The sequence below is a fragment of the Brassica napus genome, chromosome A2, assembly GCF_020379485.1.
Source record: "Brassica napus cultivar Da-Ae chromosome A2, Da-Ae, whole genome shotgun sequence".
NCBI classification, from domain to species: Eukaryota; Viridiplantae; Streptophyta; class Magnoliopsida; order Brassicales; family Brassicaceae; genus Brassica; species Brassica napus.
The window spans coordinates 10750965-10771537 of NC_063435.1; the positions used below are offsets into that span (position 1 = coordinate 10750965).

The 20573-nt window shown below is 33.9% G+C and overlaps 2 protein-coding genes and 3 pseudogenes across 2 annotated transcripts; 3 read left to right on the forward strand and 2 right to left on the reverse strand.

Moving 5' to 3' along the window:
• Window positions 1-1827: 1827 nt before the first annotated feature.
• LOC106410804 (uroporphyrinogen decarboxylase 1, chloroplastic-like) lies at window positions 1828-2750 on the forward strand. The gene is made up of 4 exons (XM_048752238.1): window positions 1828-2034; window positions 2149-2223; window positions 2331-2567; window positions 2625-2750. The coding sequence occupies exons 1-4, from the start codon at window positions 1828-1830 to the stop codon at window positions 2748-2750; spliced, it is 645 nt and encodes a 214-aa protein (XP_048608195.1).
• Window positions 2751-5299: 2549 nt separating this feature from the next.
• On the forward strand, window positions 5300-8162 carry LOC125586986 (annotated as a pseudogene).
• Window positions 8163-9909: 1747 nt separating this feature from the next.
• On the forward strand, window positions 9910-12771 carry LOC106395055 (annotated as a pseudogene).
• Window positions 12772-16092: 3321 nt separating this feature from the next.
• Window positions 16093-17322, reverse strand: LOC106395026 (MLP-like protein 31). The gene is made up of 2 exons (XM_013835558.3): window positions 17064-17322; window positions 16093-16665 (listed from the first exon to the last, which is right to left on the reverse strand). Exons 1-2 carry the CDS (start codon window positions 17260-17262, stop codon window positions 16388-16390), a joined length of 477 nt encoding a protein of 158 aa, XP_013691012.1. The 5' UTR covers window positions 17263-17322; the 3' UTR covers window positions 16093-16387.
• A 1310-nt stretch (window positions 17323-18632) lies between these two features.
• LOC106395036 lies at window positions 18633-19746 on the reverse strand (annotated as a pseudogene).
• Window positions 19747-20573: the final 827 nt, after the last annotated feature.

Here is a 20573-nt window from a genome sequence, read left to right on the forward strand (position 1 = left end):
TGAGGATATATTAATACATACTTACATTTTAAAAAAAGATATATAATTACATGACTGATCCAACACACATCTAAGAACAAAAATATATAACACAATAAAGTAACAAATTAAAATATATAGTCTCAACAATAAACTAAAGTAGTACAAATAAAACGAACATAATTATCGGAAAATAATACCCGCGCGGGCGCGCGGGTCAAAATCTAGTTAGTAGTTGAAATAGGTCTACGTCTTGTGTATACATACTTCTCTCTTGTAGGTTATCAAGACATAACACAATAATTTATCATATTCTATTATATTTTACAATATTTAATAGTTTATATATATATATATATATATGGTTTCTTTGTTGTACTCAAATACAAGACTCTCATGTGGAGAATTAATTCACCAAGAATCTCCACTCAAAATTAGGCCTTATCATTGGATAATTATATTTCTCAATTGTGATGGAGCTTGCTTGCTTCTTATATTACTAGCTACAACAGAAGAGGTCTCACTATTATCAGCTTATAATTATATAAGTTTAACATTCGAGTAACTTTCTCAACATTATCAGCTTATACAAGTTCAACGTTGGCATTATCCAGAATGATGCTCCTACAAAGTTTGGGCCTCGTATAAAGTTCATTTTGGACCTTTACATTTATTACAATATTATCACTACTTAAATAATACAACCGGTCTACTTAACTAAACCAACATTGCCTAATAAAATAAACCGATATCATATCCCAAACTAAACCTTCAGTTATCAATAACACTACTAAAAGCAGAATACGGAGAGCATACATCATGCCACGTCAGCTTTTTTATTCATGCCAATGAGTACATTAGCTTTAGCCACGTCACCATCCACTTCATCTTAGCGTTCTCGTGAGAGAAACAAACCAAAGCGTTCTTCAACTGAACCGTTCTTCCACAATAACTCTAGCCTCCAACAACTAATTCTCATTAAATCCCCTTTCTTTCAATCGAAGACATGGAAGCGTTTTCACTTCCTTTGTTTCTTAGCTTATATAAAATCATATTGATTTCTCTGCTAAATGAGAAACCACGCAAACCCTAGAAATCATTTCCGAAAAATCTACCTGGAGGCTGCAATGGCTCAATTTTTTTTCTCACTGGCTTTAGCTGTACCAGAGCTCCATTTCCGCTTAGTACATCTTCTGAAAGCAAGAAACATAACTACAGGGGAGGTTTAATTGGGCTGGAGCTGCTGCTGCTTATGATTGTGAAACAGGTATGAGAACAGTTACCTACAACGATTTAAGTTATAGTTTATTGCCAATCTAATCGGAGACTTCTATTTCTGGTATATAGTGCTTGCAGTCGTCGACATGTTACTCATCGGGTCAAGGGTTTCTTCGATCCAGTCCCATAAACGTGGATTAATTTGTCACGCAAGAAGATTCAGTAACGCTGCTTGGAGTGGGAAGTTCGTCGTAGATTGTTCTTCCTTCTCTTCTGGTATGTATCTCTTGCAATCCAATTTCTCTAAATATATTTGCTTCTCTTATTTTTCAAAACTTTTGAAAGGTGCTTCTTTCTCTGTTTGGAATGTGAAATAGATAACAAAGTTTTCAGCTTTTAAGTGATTATGCTAATGATCATTAAAGAGATCAATGAATCTGTACCCTCAGTTAATAGAAACCTTTCTTACATTATTAACAGATCCACTGTTGCTTAGCACTGCTAAAGGGCAAGCAGGAAAGTATACCGCTGTTTACCAGAAGCTCGCTCAGAAACACCCTTCCTTCAGAGACAACACTGATCTTATCGTGGTAATCTCTTTGCAGCCTTGGCTTCCGTTCATACCAGACTATGTCATTTATCTTCTCTGGCATCCTCACTCCTATACCTGCCTTCGGTTTCCTGTTTGACAATGAAGAAGTTAAAGGCCCTGTGATCCAGTATCTCATCAGACCTGAAGAATGTTTAAAGAAATTTCATCCAATTGATCTTGAGAAACTTCAGTTCATTGGAGACTCTCTCAACATTCTGAGACAAGAGGTCGAGGAACATGCTAAGGTATTGGGTTTTTTTGGAGCTCCTTGGACACTGCACCAAATGTACTGAGAGCTCTAATATCTAATATAACCAAAGTCATCACAGAGTACGTTGTGTAAAAAGTTGAGCACGTAGCTCACTGCATTCAAATATTCGATTCATCGGGGTGGACAGTTGACTCCCGAGATGTGGGAGCCTTGGATCAAAGAGGTATAGTTTAAGTACTTTCCATCTTGAGTACTTGGAAAGATTCTCTTTTGGTGTTTTAACGTTTCCTTTTTCTCATTTGGCTTGCCTGATCATTCATGCTGTAAAAGAGAAGATATTCAGACACGCCTATTGTTTTCTACACAAAATGGAAACATGGGTCTTCTTCAGCAGATGTTATTGGACTTGACTGGACTGTAGATATGGCTGATGGAAAGAGGCGACTGGGGAGCAGTGTTAGAGACTTAAGAGTCCATGGAAATGTTGATCCATCTAACCTATTATCTCTGATTCCTGCTTTAACTGAAGAGATTTATAGGTGGATAGTTTACTTTGTTGAGCTGAAGGTAATAGTTCTTTATATTTAATTCAAGAAACTGAAAGAAAATGTCTTTCTATGTCAGAGTAGTGAAGATTACTGGACCTATCTTCACGGCATATACTCAAACCTAGGACACGGTGTCTTGGTAGGGACGCCAGAGGAAGCCCTGGCTCATTTCTTTGAAACTGCGAGGAGCTTGGCTTACTAAACACTTTTCCTTTTTCATGTTCTTCCTAGAGATTTTAGTTCTATGTATAGATTGTATTATACGTACTTATATCAACAAGTATCCACTTAAATTGTTTGTTTCATAGTTTTGTGTATATGAGTCTTAGGTAGATTGAAATTCACATTTAATAATTTAGTGTAATGCAGATGTTATTACCGAATGAAAAACAAAGAGAACATTAAACTTCCGGATAAATCGTAAATTTGTGTTAAATTATATACAAATTTTTAAATTGACAAGAACCAATAAAATGTTATTTTATACAATAATGTTCATTTGAGGTGGTGTACTACGTAGAGATGCCGTAAAAAAAAGAAGTGTACTTCGTAGAGAGGTTTATGCAAAACATTTCCAATATTATGCTATGATTGACATGTCTAAAATGATAATTTTCTTTGTCAGATTTAAACCTAGATTTTGCATTATCTTACATTGAGACGTATGTAATTAAACTACACAATTTCCAGCACATATGGTAGTTAGTTCATCAAAGCATATAATTTTTTAGGCCTGGGCATTTCATCCGGACCTGGGCATTTCCAACACAATTACCTTGCTAAGTACATATTGGGTCTTTTTTTTGGACCCACGGATCTCGGCTCGGATCCGGTCCTACCCGAGACCCGTTCGGGTACCCGAAGTACCCGCAAATAATTGTATATACTAGGTATATTTGGGTGATTGGGTATATTATTGGTATTTCAGATTTTTTTTAAAGTTTTGGGTTTGGATTTTTGGGTATAATTGTAGGTTTATGGTAAAATTTTAGATTTTTAGAAAATATAATTCGGGTATTCGGGTATGTTTTGGGTTTTTGGGTCTGATTTTGGATAAATTTTTGGGTATTTTTTGCGGTTCTTTGGGTATTTTTAGAGTTTTCGGGTCCAGTTCGGGAATTTCGGGTCTATTTCGGGTCCTAAATCCGACCTGGATCCGAAATATACCCAAACTTTTTGGGTATTTTACGGGTACTAAAATTATAGACCCGAACCAACCCGGACCCGATAAGGCCCAAAAAATTATAGGTACCTATAAGGGTCTAAATTGCTAGGACCCGAAGGATCCGGATCCGACGAGATCCGACCCGAATCCGACCCGAAGACCCGGATGCTAAGGCCTGGAATTTTTTTTTAAATTATATAATTTATGAACTAATTTATTTGAGATTTGAATGTATGGTGTTATGTAACTCTTTCTAGGTTTGGACATTTTATATGGTTCTAAAAACTGAATCGAAACCGACCTGAAAATACATGTTCAGTTCAAATCCAAGTCTAGGGTAAAGTATCTATTGAGTATTTTTCGGATCCGTAATCTCGGTTTGAGTTTGGATTCTATCAAGACCCGAATGGGTACCCTAACTACCAGAAATGTTTTGAATATATCATGTATATTTTTCTGTCTCAAAAATATTTTCTGATATCAAGAATATTCTTTTAAGTTCCAGGTTCGGGTTTTCAGGTTTCAAGTAAAATTTTAGATTTTTAGAAACATATTTTGTGTATTCGGATAAAATATTGACTATAATTAGAAAACATTAAAGTATTGTTATAATAAAATATGTTTTATATAAATTTTTACAATTCTATGTATAAAATGTTTTGGTTCAAAATAATATGTTAATAAATGTTGGATCGGCCATATGTTCATCATAGCCACAAATATGTTGTAAAAGGCTTTTGTGATTTTATTTTTTGTGACTGTTAAAGATAAAAAAATTTGCCGACAAAAAAGTTTATATCTAAACATATCTTTCCATTCGTTATTTGAAAAACAATGCTAATTTTAATATTATAGATAAAAGAGTCTAACAATCTTTTTAAAGTAGATTTTTGGAGATGATTCCGTTTTAATAATATTGATAATGTGCAAGATTTCCGTATAAAGAATGTCACAAACCTATGAACATCCTTATAATTTCCGGACAGTAAAAGAAAGCAGAAAATTGAAAAGTACTTCAACAAAATTCATACCCTGTAAATTTTTATTGCCCTATCATTGACTGATTTCTGAATAAAATCCTCATAAATAAAATCATGTTTGTAAAAAATATTGATCCAAAATATATAGAAAATTAGAAAAGAGAAATAAATTTTAATTTCTATGTATAATATTTTTAATTGTTTGTGTCAATAAATGGATTAACTTAAAAAAAAAAAAAATTTATTTCATCAACAAGAAGAAAAATTACCATAACTTTATATGTCTTTTGGAATTAACATAAGGATATGAGTCGAGTGAAGAAATAAAAAATTTAAATTTGTGGTGTTATCCAATCTTTGGTTTTGGTCGAATATTATGTAAAAATTATTTTAAGTTTAACATAACTTAAAAATAACAAATTTATAATGTGTAATCCGCGCGTAGCGCGGACGAGGCCCTAGTATACAATACTAAAAGTTGAATAAGAGCTCCATTGAGCCTATCCACGTCAGATTAAAAATTCAACCAATGAAAACCTTGGTTTTTGCCACGTCACACCGTTTTGGGCAGTATTGGGCTGATTTTTTTTTTGATCCGTGAAATAATTATTTGGTTCAAAAGCCCTGTCCAAGAGAAACCCTAGAATGAGGCTGGGTCGATGATTTCCTTCCACATCTCCACTTTTGAACGGATCCTCTATCTCCTAGATCTGTCGTTTCCTCTTCTTCAATAGATCGTCGATCTCCTATCTATTCCCGAGCAGAAAAGGTTTCTACAAGCAGACAACAAAGAAAGGTATCTCCAGGTCAAAGCCTTCTTCCCGGAAAGCCCCTCCCAAACACGCAGCCATCCAAGTTTCTGATGCTACACAGCAGGAGATGTTGATTTCGCACGGCTTCCTCGATTTCAACGGTACCGTTTACTTCTTTATGTTTACATTTGCATATTCGTAGAGTTTGCTTCCCTCCCTCAAATTTTTCATGGGATCAGATGCCTCAAGGTTGTCACTAGCCAAGCTTTTGCCTCAGCAGGTCGTTGCCGTCTTGCTTGCGTGCTGACCAACGTCGCCGGCGAAGCTATCCATGGTTGGTTCCAGTTTCGATCGGACGCATTTGGAAAGCTAATAAAAGTTTACCACATTCACAGTTTCAAACACAATTCTCTCTGATATTTTCATCCCCATGACCTTTGCTTGATTTCTCTTTATTTGCTTTTCTGTTAAGGTAAAGGGGCGAGAAGAAGGCATATATGACATACCACCATGTAAGACTTTTAATTTTGTGTAGATACTTACAATTTTAAGACTTGATTAATTTAATCTAAGTTTTTTTTTTCTCTTTTTGTTATCAGTCTCTCTACTATAGGAGAAGCACACGCATTAGCCTGGCAAGTGGCAACTCCACCAGTAGCAGTAATGGTGCATGCATGGTTTGCTTTCATGCTTATTGCTCTTATATGGGAATTTGACTTCTCAGCGTTCATGGTTCTGATTATTGCCATCCTTAATGACGGTGAGCAAATGGCTTTACTTTACTATATAGACTTCTAATACTTTATCTGCATTATCTTATATCTTATGGTATTGATTGTTGCTATCTTTTAGGTACCATCATGACAATCTCAAAGGATAGAGTCAAGCCATCTCCCACACCTGATAGCTGGAAGCTCAAAGAAATTTTCGCCACCGGAATTGTGCTTGGAGGTTACCAAGCCGTTATGAGTGTTGTTTTCTTCTGGTCGATTCACAAGACCGACTTTTTCTCCGTAAGCTTCATCAGCTCATTTTCTTTTCATCTTTTGTGTAAAGATACTTAAGGGATTATGTAAATAAATATTGCCTTAGGAAGCTACAATTCACCGTTGATATGCAGGACAAGTTTGGTGTGAGGTCAATCATGGACAACAATGATGAGCTAATGGGTGCTGTGTACCTTCAAGTTAGTATCATCAGTCAAGTGCCATCTTCGTCACGAGGTCAAGGAGCTGGTCGTTCGTTGAACGTCCTGGGGCGCTTCTGATGATTGCTTTCGTCATTGCACAACTTGTAAGAACATCAAAACCCCCATAGTTTCCTGAATTCTAGAAAAGAAACCCACTGAGATTCATCTAACTCTTCTTACCATATGCAGGTTGCGACTTTGATTGCAGTGTACGCTGACTCTGGACGTTTGCTAAGGTAAAGGGTATCGGTTGGGGATGGGCTGGTGTGATTTGGGTTTACATCATTGTTACATACTTCCCACAAGACCTTTTGAAGTTTGCCATTCGCTACATCTTGAGTGGAAAGGCTTGGACCAGCTTCTTCGACAACAGGGTACATAGAACTAACTCTCTCTGGTAGCAAGGTAAGTCTACTTTGATATCTAAACTTGGAAGAAACTGGAGTTTGCTTGATTCTGATAAGTGAATATGCTTTGTTGTGACAGGCTTAGGGAGCTTCACACACTGAAGGGACATGTTGAATCAGTCGCAAAGCTGAAGGGCTTGGACATTGACACAGCTGGGCATCGCTACATGTGTAGTTGCAGTTGCACGTACACATTTTACCAAAACCAACCCATCATGACACTGGTGGAGTTTCTCTGCTTATATGTTTTTTTTTTCTTCTTTTTTATAAATATGTGTTTCATTATGTATAGATTCAAATGTTGTTGGTCAGATTTTTTTTCAATTCAGAGGAAAGATTTGATATGTTTTTCTTTCTGAGGATTTTGCAGATCAGACAAGGGATGTACACTAGCGTGTTCGGTGCACGAGAGCCTGAAACAGGAAGAATACTGGCTTTCAAGAAGGCTAGGTTTGACAATTTTGAAGCAGATAGTGTTAGGTCCATCACAAGACAGATTGTGGTACTTAGGAAACTTAATCAAGTTTTTCTCTTTAATCAAAAGCTAATGGTAGGACTTAGCATTTGGGGAATTCGAGCATATATAAAGGTATAGGTTTTAAGAAAGAATGGGAAAGTTAAATGTTTTATGAGTCATAGTATTCTAGCATGACTAAGGTACGTTCTCATATGTATTCACACCAATCTTTGGCTTTTTTTTTCTTGGTTAGAAACCGACGGAATTAAATTTTTGGTCAGGGGTTCGAAGAGATTCATGCAAGATGTAGATGCTTGTGTGCGTAAGCTAAAAGTAGAAGCACTAGCACGTGCCAGGAAAGAGTTTGTGCATACAAGTAACGGGTTTGTTCTTTGCAGAAAGTCTAATAAAGTGGAGAAAGATCATGAAAAGAGCTACATTTGGTGGCTGGTGGTCAAAAGGGTTTTGTAAATTTGGTATCATTTTGGTTGGGGAAAAGAAACATGAGGCAATGTAAGTTTATATTATGTTATGAACTCCAAAGTTACACCCGGCAACTTCAAAAGCACAAGAGAAGTGAATAAGTGATGTACTACTATGAAAACCTTCTGTAATTTTAACTCAATAATAACAATGAAGGTAAATAATAATTCTTTTTTGGTTACAACATAGTACCAGCACAAACATGTCTTATTGCCAAAGATTTACAACAATGATATTATTTTATTTGTTACATGATTGGCCTACAACTGCCTTTGGGGGTTTTTCTAAAGAAATATCTACACACATATTAGTTAGCGCCATAGCTGCTATATAAGAGGCGTAAAATTGTGAATTTGTAACAAAACTAAAGAAATATTTATATAATAAAGCTACAAGCTAAATTATAATTTTATGTAGGTGTATAGGCGAATGATCTTAAAAAGTATTCAAAGAATCTATTTATACCAATAATGCAGTGTCGATGTCGGTTAAGGCCAACTATTTTTTTAAAAAAATTATGTCTAGACTACATATTTCAAATATACCTATATGTGATATGACATTTTACAAATTACAATACTTTAAACAGTTTATGTACAGTGTTAAAGCATAACAGAAGTACTAAGATGTAAAACATATATCTATTTTTTTAGTTTGGTTTTATTTGATCCACGAAAGACGATAAACTGTGAAAGAATTGGACAGTGGAAATAAAAAAGCTTGAATCTATTGAAACCATTTTCAGAATCTTCACTATCTTTGAAAATGACCTCTTTTCAGTACCAATAAAACAACTGAGATTATTATAGAATAGGTAAGAACGAGAAAATAATTGAAGTCTATGCCAGCATTTGGCCTTTTGAGATTTTCTTATTTATACTAACGCAACATGTCACAAGCTTTTATATGTTATAGGCGTGTAATAAATATTCTTTTTATGGTTTTACCTTATTGTTTGTTACTTACCATTTTATGTATTTCTCATTCATATCTAATTCTTATATCTCAATTTTCTTTTTTTTACATGATAATAATAGGGAAAATATTAATCACACCATAAGATTAAAATATCATTACATTCTCGGGCAAGAGTTTTTGATAGAGTGTGTTTTGCACTGCTCAAAGCATAGAAACGACCTCTTACTATTTTAGTTATCAAAAATGCCCTAACCATGTTTCAAAAACTTCCTGTTTGAATTAATAAGAAGATAAGGACATTTAGTTTATTAGTTGTGGAATCAGAAGATAAAGAAAAAATAATATATATCTATTTATTGAAAATAAAAAATTAAATTTCCAGAAAGTCAGTTTCTATAAAAAAGACAATTACTGTTTTAATTTTTGGTTTTATCATCAAACTATATGTTCGATTTTATTTATAGTACTACATAAATACTGAAGATAAATTTTTGGATTACATTATTCATAAATTCTTTTAATTAAAGGAATTCAAAAAACAAAAAGATAATCTACATAAAAAAGTTACTGAAATTTATGCGATGAGCTATTCAATTTTAAATAGATTATCCGCGCATAGCGCGGAAATGGATCTAGTTAGAAGAACAATACAATACACAACTCTTATAACATGTCTTAACCACTGACTTTAATGGGACATCAAATTAATATAGATGACGTCTTTGCTTCTCTTCAAATCACTAACTGCAACATAACAAATTAAATATAATTAATTCATATGTATTCTATGTAACGTCATATATATGTGTAATTTATATATGTATAATATATGATAATTTAGTATGATAGATGAAAGATGGACAAAATATACAATACTAAAAGTTGAATAAGAGCTCCATTGAGCCTATCCACGTCAGATTAAAAATTCAACCAATGAAAACCTTGGTTTTTGCCACGTCACACCGTTTTGGGCAGTATTGGGCTGATTTTTTTTTTGATCCGTGAAATAATTATTTGGTTCAAAAGCCCTGTCCAAGAGAAACCCTAGAATGAGGCTGGGTCGATGATTTCCTTCCACATCTCCACTTTTGAACGGATCCTCTATCTCCTAGATCTGTCGTTTCCTCTTCTTCAATAGATCGTCGATCTCCTATCTATTCCCGAGCAGAAAAGGTTTCTACAAGCAGACAACAAAGAAAGGTATCTCCAGGTCAAAGCCTTCTTCCCGGAAAGCCCCTCCCAAACACGCAGCCATCCAAGTTTCTGATGCTACACAGCAGGAGATGTTGATTTCGCACGGCTTCCTCGATTTCAACGGTACCGTTTACTTCTTTATGTTTACATTTGCATATTCGTAGAGTTTGCTTCCCTCCCTCAAATTTTTCATGGGATCAGATGCCTCAAGGTTGTCACTAGCCAAGCTTTTGCCTCAGCAGGTCGTTGCCGTCTTGCTTGCGTGCTGACCAACGTCGCCGGCGAAGCTATCCATGGTTGGTTCCAGTTTCGATCGGACGCATTTGGAAAGCTAATAAAAGTTTACCACATTCACAGTTTCAAACACAATTCTCTCTGATATTTTCATCCCCATGACCTTTGCTTGATTTCTCTTTATTTGCTTTTCTGTTAAGGTAAAGGGGCGAGAAGAAGGCATATATGACATACCACCATGTAAGACTTTTAATTTTGTGTAGATACTTACAATTTTAAGACTTGATTAATTTAATCTAAGTTTTTTTTTTCTCTTTTTGTTATCAGTCTCTCTACTATAGGAGAAGCACACGCATTAGCCTGGCAAGTGGCAACTCCACCAGTAGCAGTAATGGTGCATGCATGGTTTGCTTTCATGCTTATTGCTCTTATATGGGAATTTGACTTCTCAGCGTTCATGGTTCTGATTATTGCCATCCTTAATGACGGTGAGCAAATGGCTTTACTTTACTATATAGACTTCTAATACTTTATCTGCATTATCTTATATCTTATGGTATTGATTGTTGCTATCTTTTAGGTACCATCATGACAATCTCAAAGGATAGAGTCAAGCCATCTCCCACACCTGATAGCTGGAAGCTCAAAGAAATTTTCGCCACCGGAATTGTGCTTGGAGGTTACCAAGCCGTTATGAGTGTTGTTTTCTTCTGGTCGATTCACAAGACCGACTTTTTCTCCGTAAGCTTCATCAGCTCATTTTCTTTTCATCTTTTGTGTAAAGATACTTAAGGGATTATGTAAATAAATATTGCCTTAGGAAGCTACAATTCACCGTTGATATGCAGGACAAGTTTGGTGTGAGGTCAATCATGGACAACAATGATGAGCTAATGGGTGCTGTGTACCTTCAAGTTAGTATCATCAGTCAAGTGCCATCTTCGTCACGAGGTCAAGGAGCTGGTCGTTCGTTGAACGTCCTGGGGCGCTTCTGATGATTGCTTTCGTCATTGCACAACTTGTAAGAACATCAAAACCCCCATAGTTTCCTGAATTCTAGAAAAGAAACCCACTGAGATTCATCTAACTCTTCTTACCATATGCAGGTTGCGACTTTGATTGCAGTGTACGCTGACTCTGGACGTTTGCTAAGGTAAAGGGTATCGGTTGGGGATGGGCTGGTGTGATTTGGGTTTACATCATTGTTACATACTTCCCACAAGACCTTTTGAAGTTTGCCATTCGCTACATCTTGAGTGGAAAGGCTTGGACCAGCTTCTTCGACAACAGGGTACATAGAACTAACTCTCTCTGGTAGCAAGGTAAGTCTACTTTGATATCTAAACTTGGAAGAAACTGGAGTTTGCTTGATTCTGATAAGTGAATATGCTTTGTTGTGACAGGCTTAGGGAGCTTCACACACTGAAGGGACATGTTGAATCAGTCGCAAAGCTGAAGGGCTTGGACATTGACACAGCTGGGCATCGCTACATGTGTAGTTGCAGTTGCACGTACACATTTTACCAAAACCAACCCATCATGACACTGGTGGAGTTTCTCTGCTTATATGTTTTTTTTTCTTCTTTTTTATAAATATGTGTTTCATTATGTATAGATTCAAATGTTGTTGGTCAGATTTTTTTTCAATTCAGAGGAAAGATTTGATATGTTTTTCTTTCTGAGGATTTTGCAGATCAGACAAGGGATGTACACTAGCGTGTTCGGTGCACGAGAGCCTGAAACAGGAAGAATACTGGCTTTCAAGAAGGCTAGGTTTGACAATTTTGAAGCAGATAGTGTTAGGTCCATCACAAGACAGATTGTGGTACTTAGGAAACTTAATCAAGTTTTTCTCTTTAATCAAAAGCTAATGGTAGGACTTAGCATTTGGGGAATTCGAGCATATATAAAGGTATAGGTTTTAAGAAAGAATGGGAAAGTTAAATGTTTTATGAGTCATAGTATTCTAGCATGACTAAGGTACGTTCTCATATGTATTCACACCAATCTTTGGCTTTTTTTTTCTTGGTTAGAAACCGACGGAATTAAATTTTTGGTCAGGGGTTCGAAGAGATTCATGCAAGATGTAGATGCTTGTGTGCGTAAGCTAAAAGTAGAAGCACTAGCACGTGCCAGGAAAGAGTTTGTGCATACAAGTAACGGGTTTGTTCTTTGCAGAAAGTCTAATAAAGTGGAGAAAGATCATGAAAAGAGCTACATTTGGTGGCTGGTGGTCAAAAGGGTTTTGTAAATTTGGTATCATTTTGGTTGGGGAAAAGAAACATGAGGCAATGTAAGTTTATATTATGTTATGAACTCCAAAGTTACACCCGGCAACTTCAAAAGCACAAGAGAAGTGAATAAGTGATGTACTACTATGAAAACCTTCTGTAATTTTAACTCAATAATAACAATGAAGGTAAATAATAATTCTTTTTTGGTTACAACATAGTACCAGCACAAACATGTCTTATTGCCAAAGATTTACAACAATGATATTATTTTATTTGTTACATGATTGGCCTACAACTGCCTTTGGGGGTTTTTCTAAAGAAATATCTACACACATATTAGTTAGCGCCATAGCTGCTATATAAGAGGCGTAAAATTGTGAATTTGTAACAAAACTAAAGAAATATTTATATAATAAAGCTACAAGCTAAATTATAATTTTATGTAGGTGTATAGGCGAATGATCTTAAAAAGTATTCAAAGAATCTATTTATACCAATAATGCAGTGTCGATGTCGGTTAAGGCCAACTTTTTTTAAAAAAATTATGTCTAGACTACATATTTCAAATATACCTATATGTGATATGACATTTTACAAATTACAATACTTTAAACAGTTTATGTACAGTGTTAAAGCATAACAGAAGTACTAAGATGTAAAACATATATCTATTTTTTTAGTTTGGTTTTATTTGATCCACGAAAGACGATAAACTGTGAAAGAATTGGACAGTGGAAATAAAAAAGCTTGAATCTATTGAAACCATTTTCAGAATCTTCACTATCTTTGAAAATGACCTCTTTTCAGTACCAATAAAACAACTGAGATTATTATAGAATAGGTAAGAACGAGAAAATAATTGAAGTCTATGCCAGCATTTGGCCTTTTGAGATTTTCTTATTTATACTAACGCAACATGTCACAAGCTTTTATATGTTATAGGCGTGTAATAAATATTCTTTTTATGGTTTTACCTTATTGTTTGTTACTTACCATTTTATGTATTTCTCATTCATATCTAATTCTTATATCTCAATTTTCTTTTTTTTTACATGATAATAATAGGGAAAATATTAATCACACCATAAGATTAAAATATCATTACATTCTCGGGCAAGAGTTTTTGATAGAGTGTGTTTTGCACTGCTCAAAGCATAGAAACGACCTCTTACTATTTTAGTTATCAAAAATGCCCTAACCATGTTTCAAAAACTTCCTGTTTGAATTAATAAGAAGATAAGGACATTTAGTTTATTAGTTGTGGAATCAGAAGATAAAGAAAAAATAATATATATCTATTTATTGAAAATAAAAAATTAAATTTCCAGAAAGTCAGTTTCTATAAAAAAGACAATTACTGTTTTAATTTTTGGTTTTATCATCAAACTATATGTTCGATTTTATTTATAGTACTACATAAATACTGAAGATAAATTTTTGGATTACATTATTCATAAATTCTTTTAATTAAAGGAATTCAAAAAACAAAAAGATAATCTACATAAAAAAGTTACTGAAATTTATGCGATGAGCTATTCAATTTTAAATAGATTATCCGCGCATAGCGCGGAAATGGATCTAGTTAGAAGAACAATACAATACACAACTCTTATAACATGTCTTAACCACTGACTTTAATGGGACATCAAATTAATATAGATGACGTCTTTGCTTCTCTTCAAATCACTAACTGCAACATAACAAATTAAATATAATTAATTCATATTTTGTCCATCTTTCATCTATCATACTAAATTATCATATATTATACATATATAAATTACACATATATATGACGTTACATAGAATACATATTTGACAATCATATACCACAATAATTTTATAATAAGTTTCACAATGGCAGTTTTATATATTTAGTCATTTATAACATAGACCAAAACATTTATATGATTGTTGAATACCATTATATTTTTCATGATAATATAATAATATAATTTTAATAATTTAACATTATATAATAAATTATAATTTAAATTTTTTTTGAATGAAGATACTATATTTATTGTTACACAGAATATTATCTATACCACAATTTTAGTAAATGGAATATACATATACTAAAATTAAAATACTAACTAAATCTGTGTATATCTTCTTTGATAATTCATTTAAAATCTATACTATTAAAAAGAAATTATTTTGAAATTTATTTTAAAAAGTTGTTAGACCTATCTAAAAATAAATGAATCTATCGTATTAATTTAGAGTTATATCTGAAATTTATTGTGATATTTTTTTGGACCTATTGCACATGTCGTAACTTAACTAAACAAAAATACCAAATAACTAATGACAAATCAAACCCAAATTCATAACTCATCGACGGTTCATATATATCTTGAACCGAAAACCAAAACTACAACCGAACTGGTAGCGAATCGAAAACCGAACACCCATACCTAAATATATTAGTGAATAAATAAATATTTTTATAAACTTATCAGCAAAATAAAATGAAATTGATGTTCCAAAAAAAGTTAATAAATATGTTTCGTATAATTGATCGGCTAGACTCCATCATGCATTTTTAACGTCGAGCGTTTTCCTAACACTCATTTTCTGACATTCTTATGGAAAGAAGAAAAAGTAGACCCGCAAAATGATGGAACAAATCAGTTGCGATCTAAAGGGCAACAAGCACGTATGGTTTTTCCTCTCACTTGTAAACAGATCATCATGGCTCCTCAAAATATATCAAAACTAGGTTTCAATTTCTTTACGCCGTGTTATCGGTATTAACGCCGGATGGTCCCTGATCTGGACGAACTAAGAGTACAATGAAACCTATTTCACGCATTAAACCACTAGTCCAATATACCGTTAATTATGTTTCAATTTCTTTTTGTATATCTTTCAAATTATTTTAAAACAGATCTTAGTGTTAAATATTTATGAATTAGAATTTTAGATTCTAGGAGTGGAGTTTAGGGATTGAAATTTGGACCATTTTTAATTTGAAGTTTATGATTTAAAATTCTGGATATAGGATGAAAAATTAGGGGGTAACAAAATTTATTTTATTTTTAAATAGTTTTTTTAAATTATTTAGAAAATATTTATTTATATTAAATTTGTTATATGTTAAAGATAGTTTAGTTTTTTTTTAGATTTGAGTGAAAGATATTTTGTTATATTTTTCTATCCTACGCTATGTTGTGAACAAAACAATTTTGTGGTATTTGAGAAAATTGACTTTTTATATAATATTTGGATAACACATATGTTGATTTAAAGAATAATCTTTTATTATAAAAGGAATTAAATCCATAACACAAAGTAACCAAACCCTTTATATTATAACCAGGTCACCACTTATGTACGTGGTTAAAAGTTATTTTACATAGATTTCATCATTTATGGTTCATTTGTATTCCTCTCGATGGAATTTCTTGATATCTCGTTGCAGAAAGGTTTTAGCAAGGTTTAATTATCCCGCCCCCTGACCCCTTCCCCCACCCAAACTCAAAGGTTTTAGGAATAAAAAATAATTAAGTTGAAGAAAGGTGGAAATAATAAGAAAAAATATTATATTATAGCCAACGTGGAGGGTAGGGTAGTAGCATACATAAACTTTAAGTAGCCTTGTATCTACACTCCTACTACACATCGTTTCATATTAAAAACTTCAAACATAACTGACGACTGTTGTAGTATGCATACGTACACGCATGTCACACCAACATATATCTCTTATTCTCTTAGACAAACTCAGGCACCGCTCATTATTTATTTCAAATACATAATTAAGCAAACATCCTTAAGACGAGAGCAAACACACACACACACACATACGAGGAGGGGTCCTCTATTCTTCGGTCAAGAGATGTTCGTCGATCCCTTGGGACATTTCAGTAAGGAGCTGGACAATAGTCTCAGGGTGAGCCACCTCCTCACTAATTTTCTCATACTCAATGTGCCAGTGCACAATACTTCCGGACCCTTCATGCTTAGGGGTCGCCTGGATCGTCAACACAAAGTTCTTGTACTCTTTCATGAGATCACCTTCTATAACCCTCATCTTGAACAGGTTCTTCTCCCGATCCACAGCTTCTATTATGTCCTTCGCCACCTTTGGCTCTCCATCTGTACCAATAATTAGTTCAAAATGTGATTTATAAACACAGATTTATTTTTGATAATCAACATGAATGTAGTTTAATTTAAAAACATATCATAAGCATGTATATTAGGCCTAATGTATATTATATGCAAATGATGGTATTACAGTGGTCATCCCCTCGTGGATATTAAGATTAATTTCTGCTCTGAAAATTAGTTTTATTTTTCTTTCTTTTTGAAAATTAGTTTTCTTGTTTGAAATTCTCTCATTATTGAAACATGTAATCAGTGGTAGTATAGTTTGGTGACCGTCTAATATCACTTCAGTGATCGTTGCATATCTAATTAAAAACGAGTCTTAATTAGTTTCAGTTTTGAATCAATAGAATGTTTTTATCAAATAGTGCATAAATTTAACTTGCCATGAACGTAGTTCCAGACGATGATAGAGCCAACTTTTCCCCATTCGCCGTCGTGCAGATCACATCCCTTAATGTGGCCTGGAGTTGCTTTCGGGATATGGTGTGGTCTCTCTGCGAACATGTGATGGAACTTCTCAGCGGAAGCTTTGATCTCCACTTCTATCTCAAGCTTCCCCAGCAAACTAGACGGCTCTGCCATGGTTTTTTCTTATCTTGGGAAAATAGATGGTTAGGATTTTAGGAGAGTGAATTATCTTGTGAGTTTTAGCTTGTCTATTTATAGAGGAATAAGCAGTGATCATGAATGTACATTACCTAGCTGTATAGACGGACGCCTAAACGGAGTATATACGAAGATATACTTTTACACGAAATATAAATATAAGATTAATATATATATTATTTTTGAAAAAACTGAACATAAATATATTTTAAACCCACTTTTATGTATAAGTATATAGTTTAACATATATATATATATAGCTTTAAATTATAAAAATTAAAGTAATTTTAAATATATAAAGATGATAAATTTAAAATGATTTTGCAACAATTATACTAATATCTACAGTCATATAAATACATAAAATAAGTAAAAGTAATATAAATAATAACGTTAATAAAAAATAATAATAATATTAATAGTTTACTTTTTTGAATATTAATGCATAAAATCCGTCTAGGCGTCCGCGTAGACCACATAATGTCCGCCTAAACGCTATTATTCATCTGAATTATATAAATCCACATAAAAAAACTATATAACATAAAAACAGTACGGTTGGCTAACGTAGAGCGGCTAAACGCCGTCTAAACGGGCGCTTAGACCGTATTTTTAGACACTGGGAATAAGTGAGCACGTGTTAGAATAATGGAGATCTTTTGTTCGATTAAAAAATATCATGAATAGTTTTGTGGCCCAAAGAATATGTGGTCACGGAAAAATCTTATCATAAGAGTTTCTGGAAAAATCTTATCATAAGAGTTTCTGTAGATCAATTCCCCTTTATATGATCATGGAGTATTACAACATGTTTTCGTAGTCACGTGTTACCACTAGAATAACTTTTAGAATCCTTCGAAAAATTACTGGATCCAAATAAATATATATTATACTTTTTATTAAACTAACTATCAAATTGGTTAGGAATGTACAAAATAATTGTTATCCGAACCGATCCAAAAATCGAAAGAATGGAACCGGACCCAAACCAAATTTTATAGATAACCAAACGGTTCCTATATTTCTAAAACTGAAAAAAAACTAAAAATCGAAAGAACCGAACACGAACCGAACCGAAAACAGAACGTCCAAGCCTAATGTTATATATTCTTTGCAAGATTGCTTGGATGTCAAGTACAAGTAATATTATATGTCGATACCTGTTAATACTAAAAAGAATAACCTTTGTCTCTCGATCGATGCTATTCCTTCTTATTTATCGTTAAATTAGGTTTCAAAGGAGGGGATAATTTTTTTGAAACATATAGAATATTATATTATTAACCGATGTAGAGTACTACATAAACTTCATGTCGTCTTGTATCTTTACCCCTAGTATACGCCGATTCAAATTAAGAACTTCAAATATATCTCCACCATACTATTGTGCACACACACATACACGCACGACACACGCCAACATATATCTCTTACCCAAACTAGGACACGGCACATTATTTAATTCAGTTTCAGATACTTAAAGAGGCCACGCACACACACGAGGAGTAATCCTCTATTCTTCGTTCAAGAGATGTTCATCAATCTCTTTTGAGATTTCAACACAGAACTGGAGGAGGGTTTCCGGGTGAGCAACCTCATCGCTAATTTTCTCGTACTCAAGGTGCCAGTGCACAACACTACCAGGCCCTCCATGCTTAGGGTCACCTGGATTGTGATCACAAAGCTTTTGTACTCTTTCATCAGATCACCTTCTACAACCCTGAACGTGATCAGGTTCTTCTCTGGCTCCACCGCCTCGACCCTCTCCTTAGCCACCTTTGCCTCTCCATCTGCACCAATTATTTAAACTTTATTTATATAGGTTTGGTCTTTTACGAATCAACATGAATGTTATTTTCAAAATCATAAACATATGTGTATACAAAACGTAATTCTGTAGTAGAACTCATGGACTTGTTAAGATTTTCCTAAACAATTTTTTTTTCCTACTACGAAATTTATTGTATGTATTGTAAAAGTAAAATATATATAAAGTTGGCTTGCCATGAACGTAGTTCCAGATGACGACTGAACCGACTTTGCCCCAGTCGCCTTCATGTAGCTCACAGTTCTGAATGTTGCCCGGAGTTGCTTTGGACACATGGTGTGGTCTTCCTGCGAACATGTGATGGAACTTTCCAGCAGGAGCTTTGATCTCCACATCTGTCTCAAGCTTCCCAACCAAGCTAGACGCTTCTGCCATGATTTTTTGCTTGCTATGAGAAAAGAAAACGTTTAGTTTTGTAGGAGTGAGTTGTCTTGTGAGTTCTTTAGTCTCTATATGTAGAGGAGTGAGTTGTCTTGTGAGTATTTCGTCTCTATATGTAGAGGAGTGAGTGAGAGCAAGCGTTGAAAAATAGAACGATTTTTGTAAAATACTATAATGATAACTTTTGTGACCCCATGGTGATCAGGAATTCAGGATCCCATACTAATAATTCACCTGCCCAATATTTTTCTATTATCCTGTCAAGTTACAAAGTGGTTTATATTTGATATTATTCAACAATCGCAACATTCACGTCGTTCCTTTCGCTCTCAATTCTTCTCTTCTCGGCTCTAGTTGATGACACTGTAATGTTTTTTTTTTTTAAAGCATTAATAAATTAGAAATATCGGTTCCAAGAAATATTTTTAGAGATGCGATCAGTAATTTTGGGCTTGAGACCCCAATTATGGTGGGCTGAGTTTGGGAACCACCATTATGGAAGATGGACAGATGATCCAAAAAAAGTATACATATGTTTGTTCTTTAGATTACGATACTATCTGTTTGTAGTTTGTACGATCATATAGTGTAGGATTCAACTTATTCCCATTAACACTAACGAAAAAACGTAGAAGCCCATATCACCCATTGCATATTTTTGATGTCATCAGGATGATTTTTTTCCCTTTAACCCAGTACAGAGGAAACTTGTAAATTGGAGGTGGGCATGAATTGTAATTAGTTAGGTGTATCATCTTAAAACTTAATACAGTAATAGAATTTAAGTATTTGTTAGGAAAATTCCAACTTGACCTTGTATCAACCAAACATCTATTATTTGCTGGTTTTGATACTTGTTAGTATTACCCATATACTAACTTTCCTACCGTTTGAATGTTAAAACTTGGATCTTTGTAATGAAAACAGAAATTTAAAGACACAAGAAATTTGTTTATCCAGTCCTCTTTCTGGTAATCCTGGGGTGGGATATCTCTCCCACAATTTCCATTAACAAGCAAAGCTTACAAGTTTCAGTCATTTCTCAATTTTTTTAGAATGACAAAGGAGACTACAGAAG

Excerpts from the sequence above, each read along its gene's own strand:
- LOC106410804 (XM_048752238.1), top strand. The coding sequence starts at position 1,828 with ATGTCATTTATCTTCTCTGGCATCCTCACTCCTATACCTGCCTTCGGT. Across the intron at positions 2,224-2,330 it reads GGGAGCCTTGGATCAAAGAG|AGAAGATATTCAGACACGCC; the intron begins GTATAGTTTAAG and ends ATGCTGTAAAAG. Across the intron at positions 2,568-2,624 it reads TTTACTTTGTTGAGCTGAAG|AGTAGTGAAGATTACTGGAC; the intron begins GTAATAGTTCTT and ends TTTCTATGTCAG.
- LOC106395026 (XM_013835558.3), bottom strand. The coding sequence starts at position 17,262 with ATGGCAGAGCCGTCTAGTTTGCTGGGGAAGCTTGAGATAGAAGTGGAG. Across the intron at positions 16,666-17,063 it reads CGTCTGGAACTACGTTCATG|ATGGAGAGCCAAAGGTGGCG; the intron begins GCAAGTTAAATT and ends TTATTGGTACAG.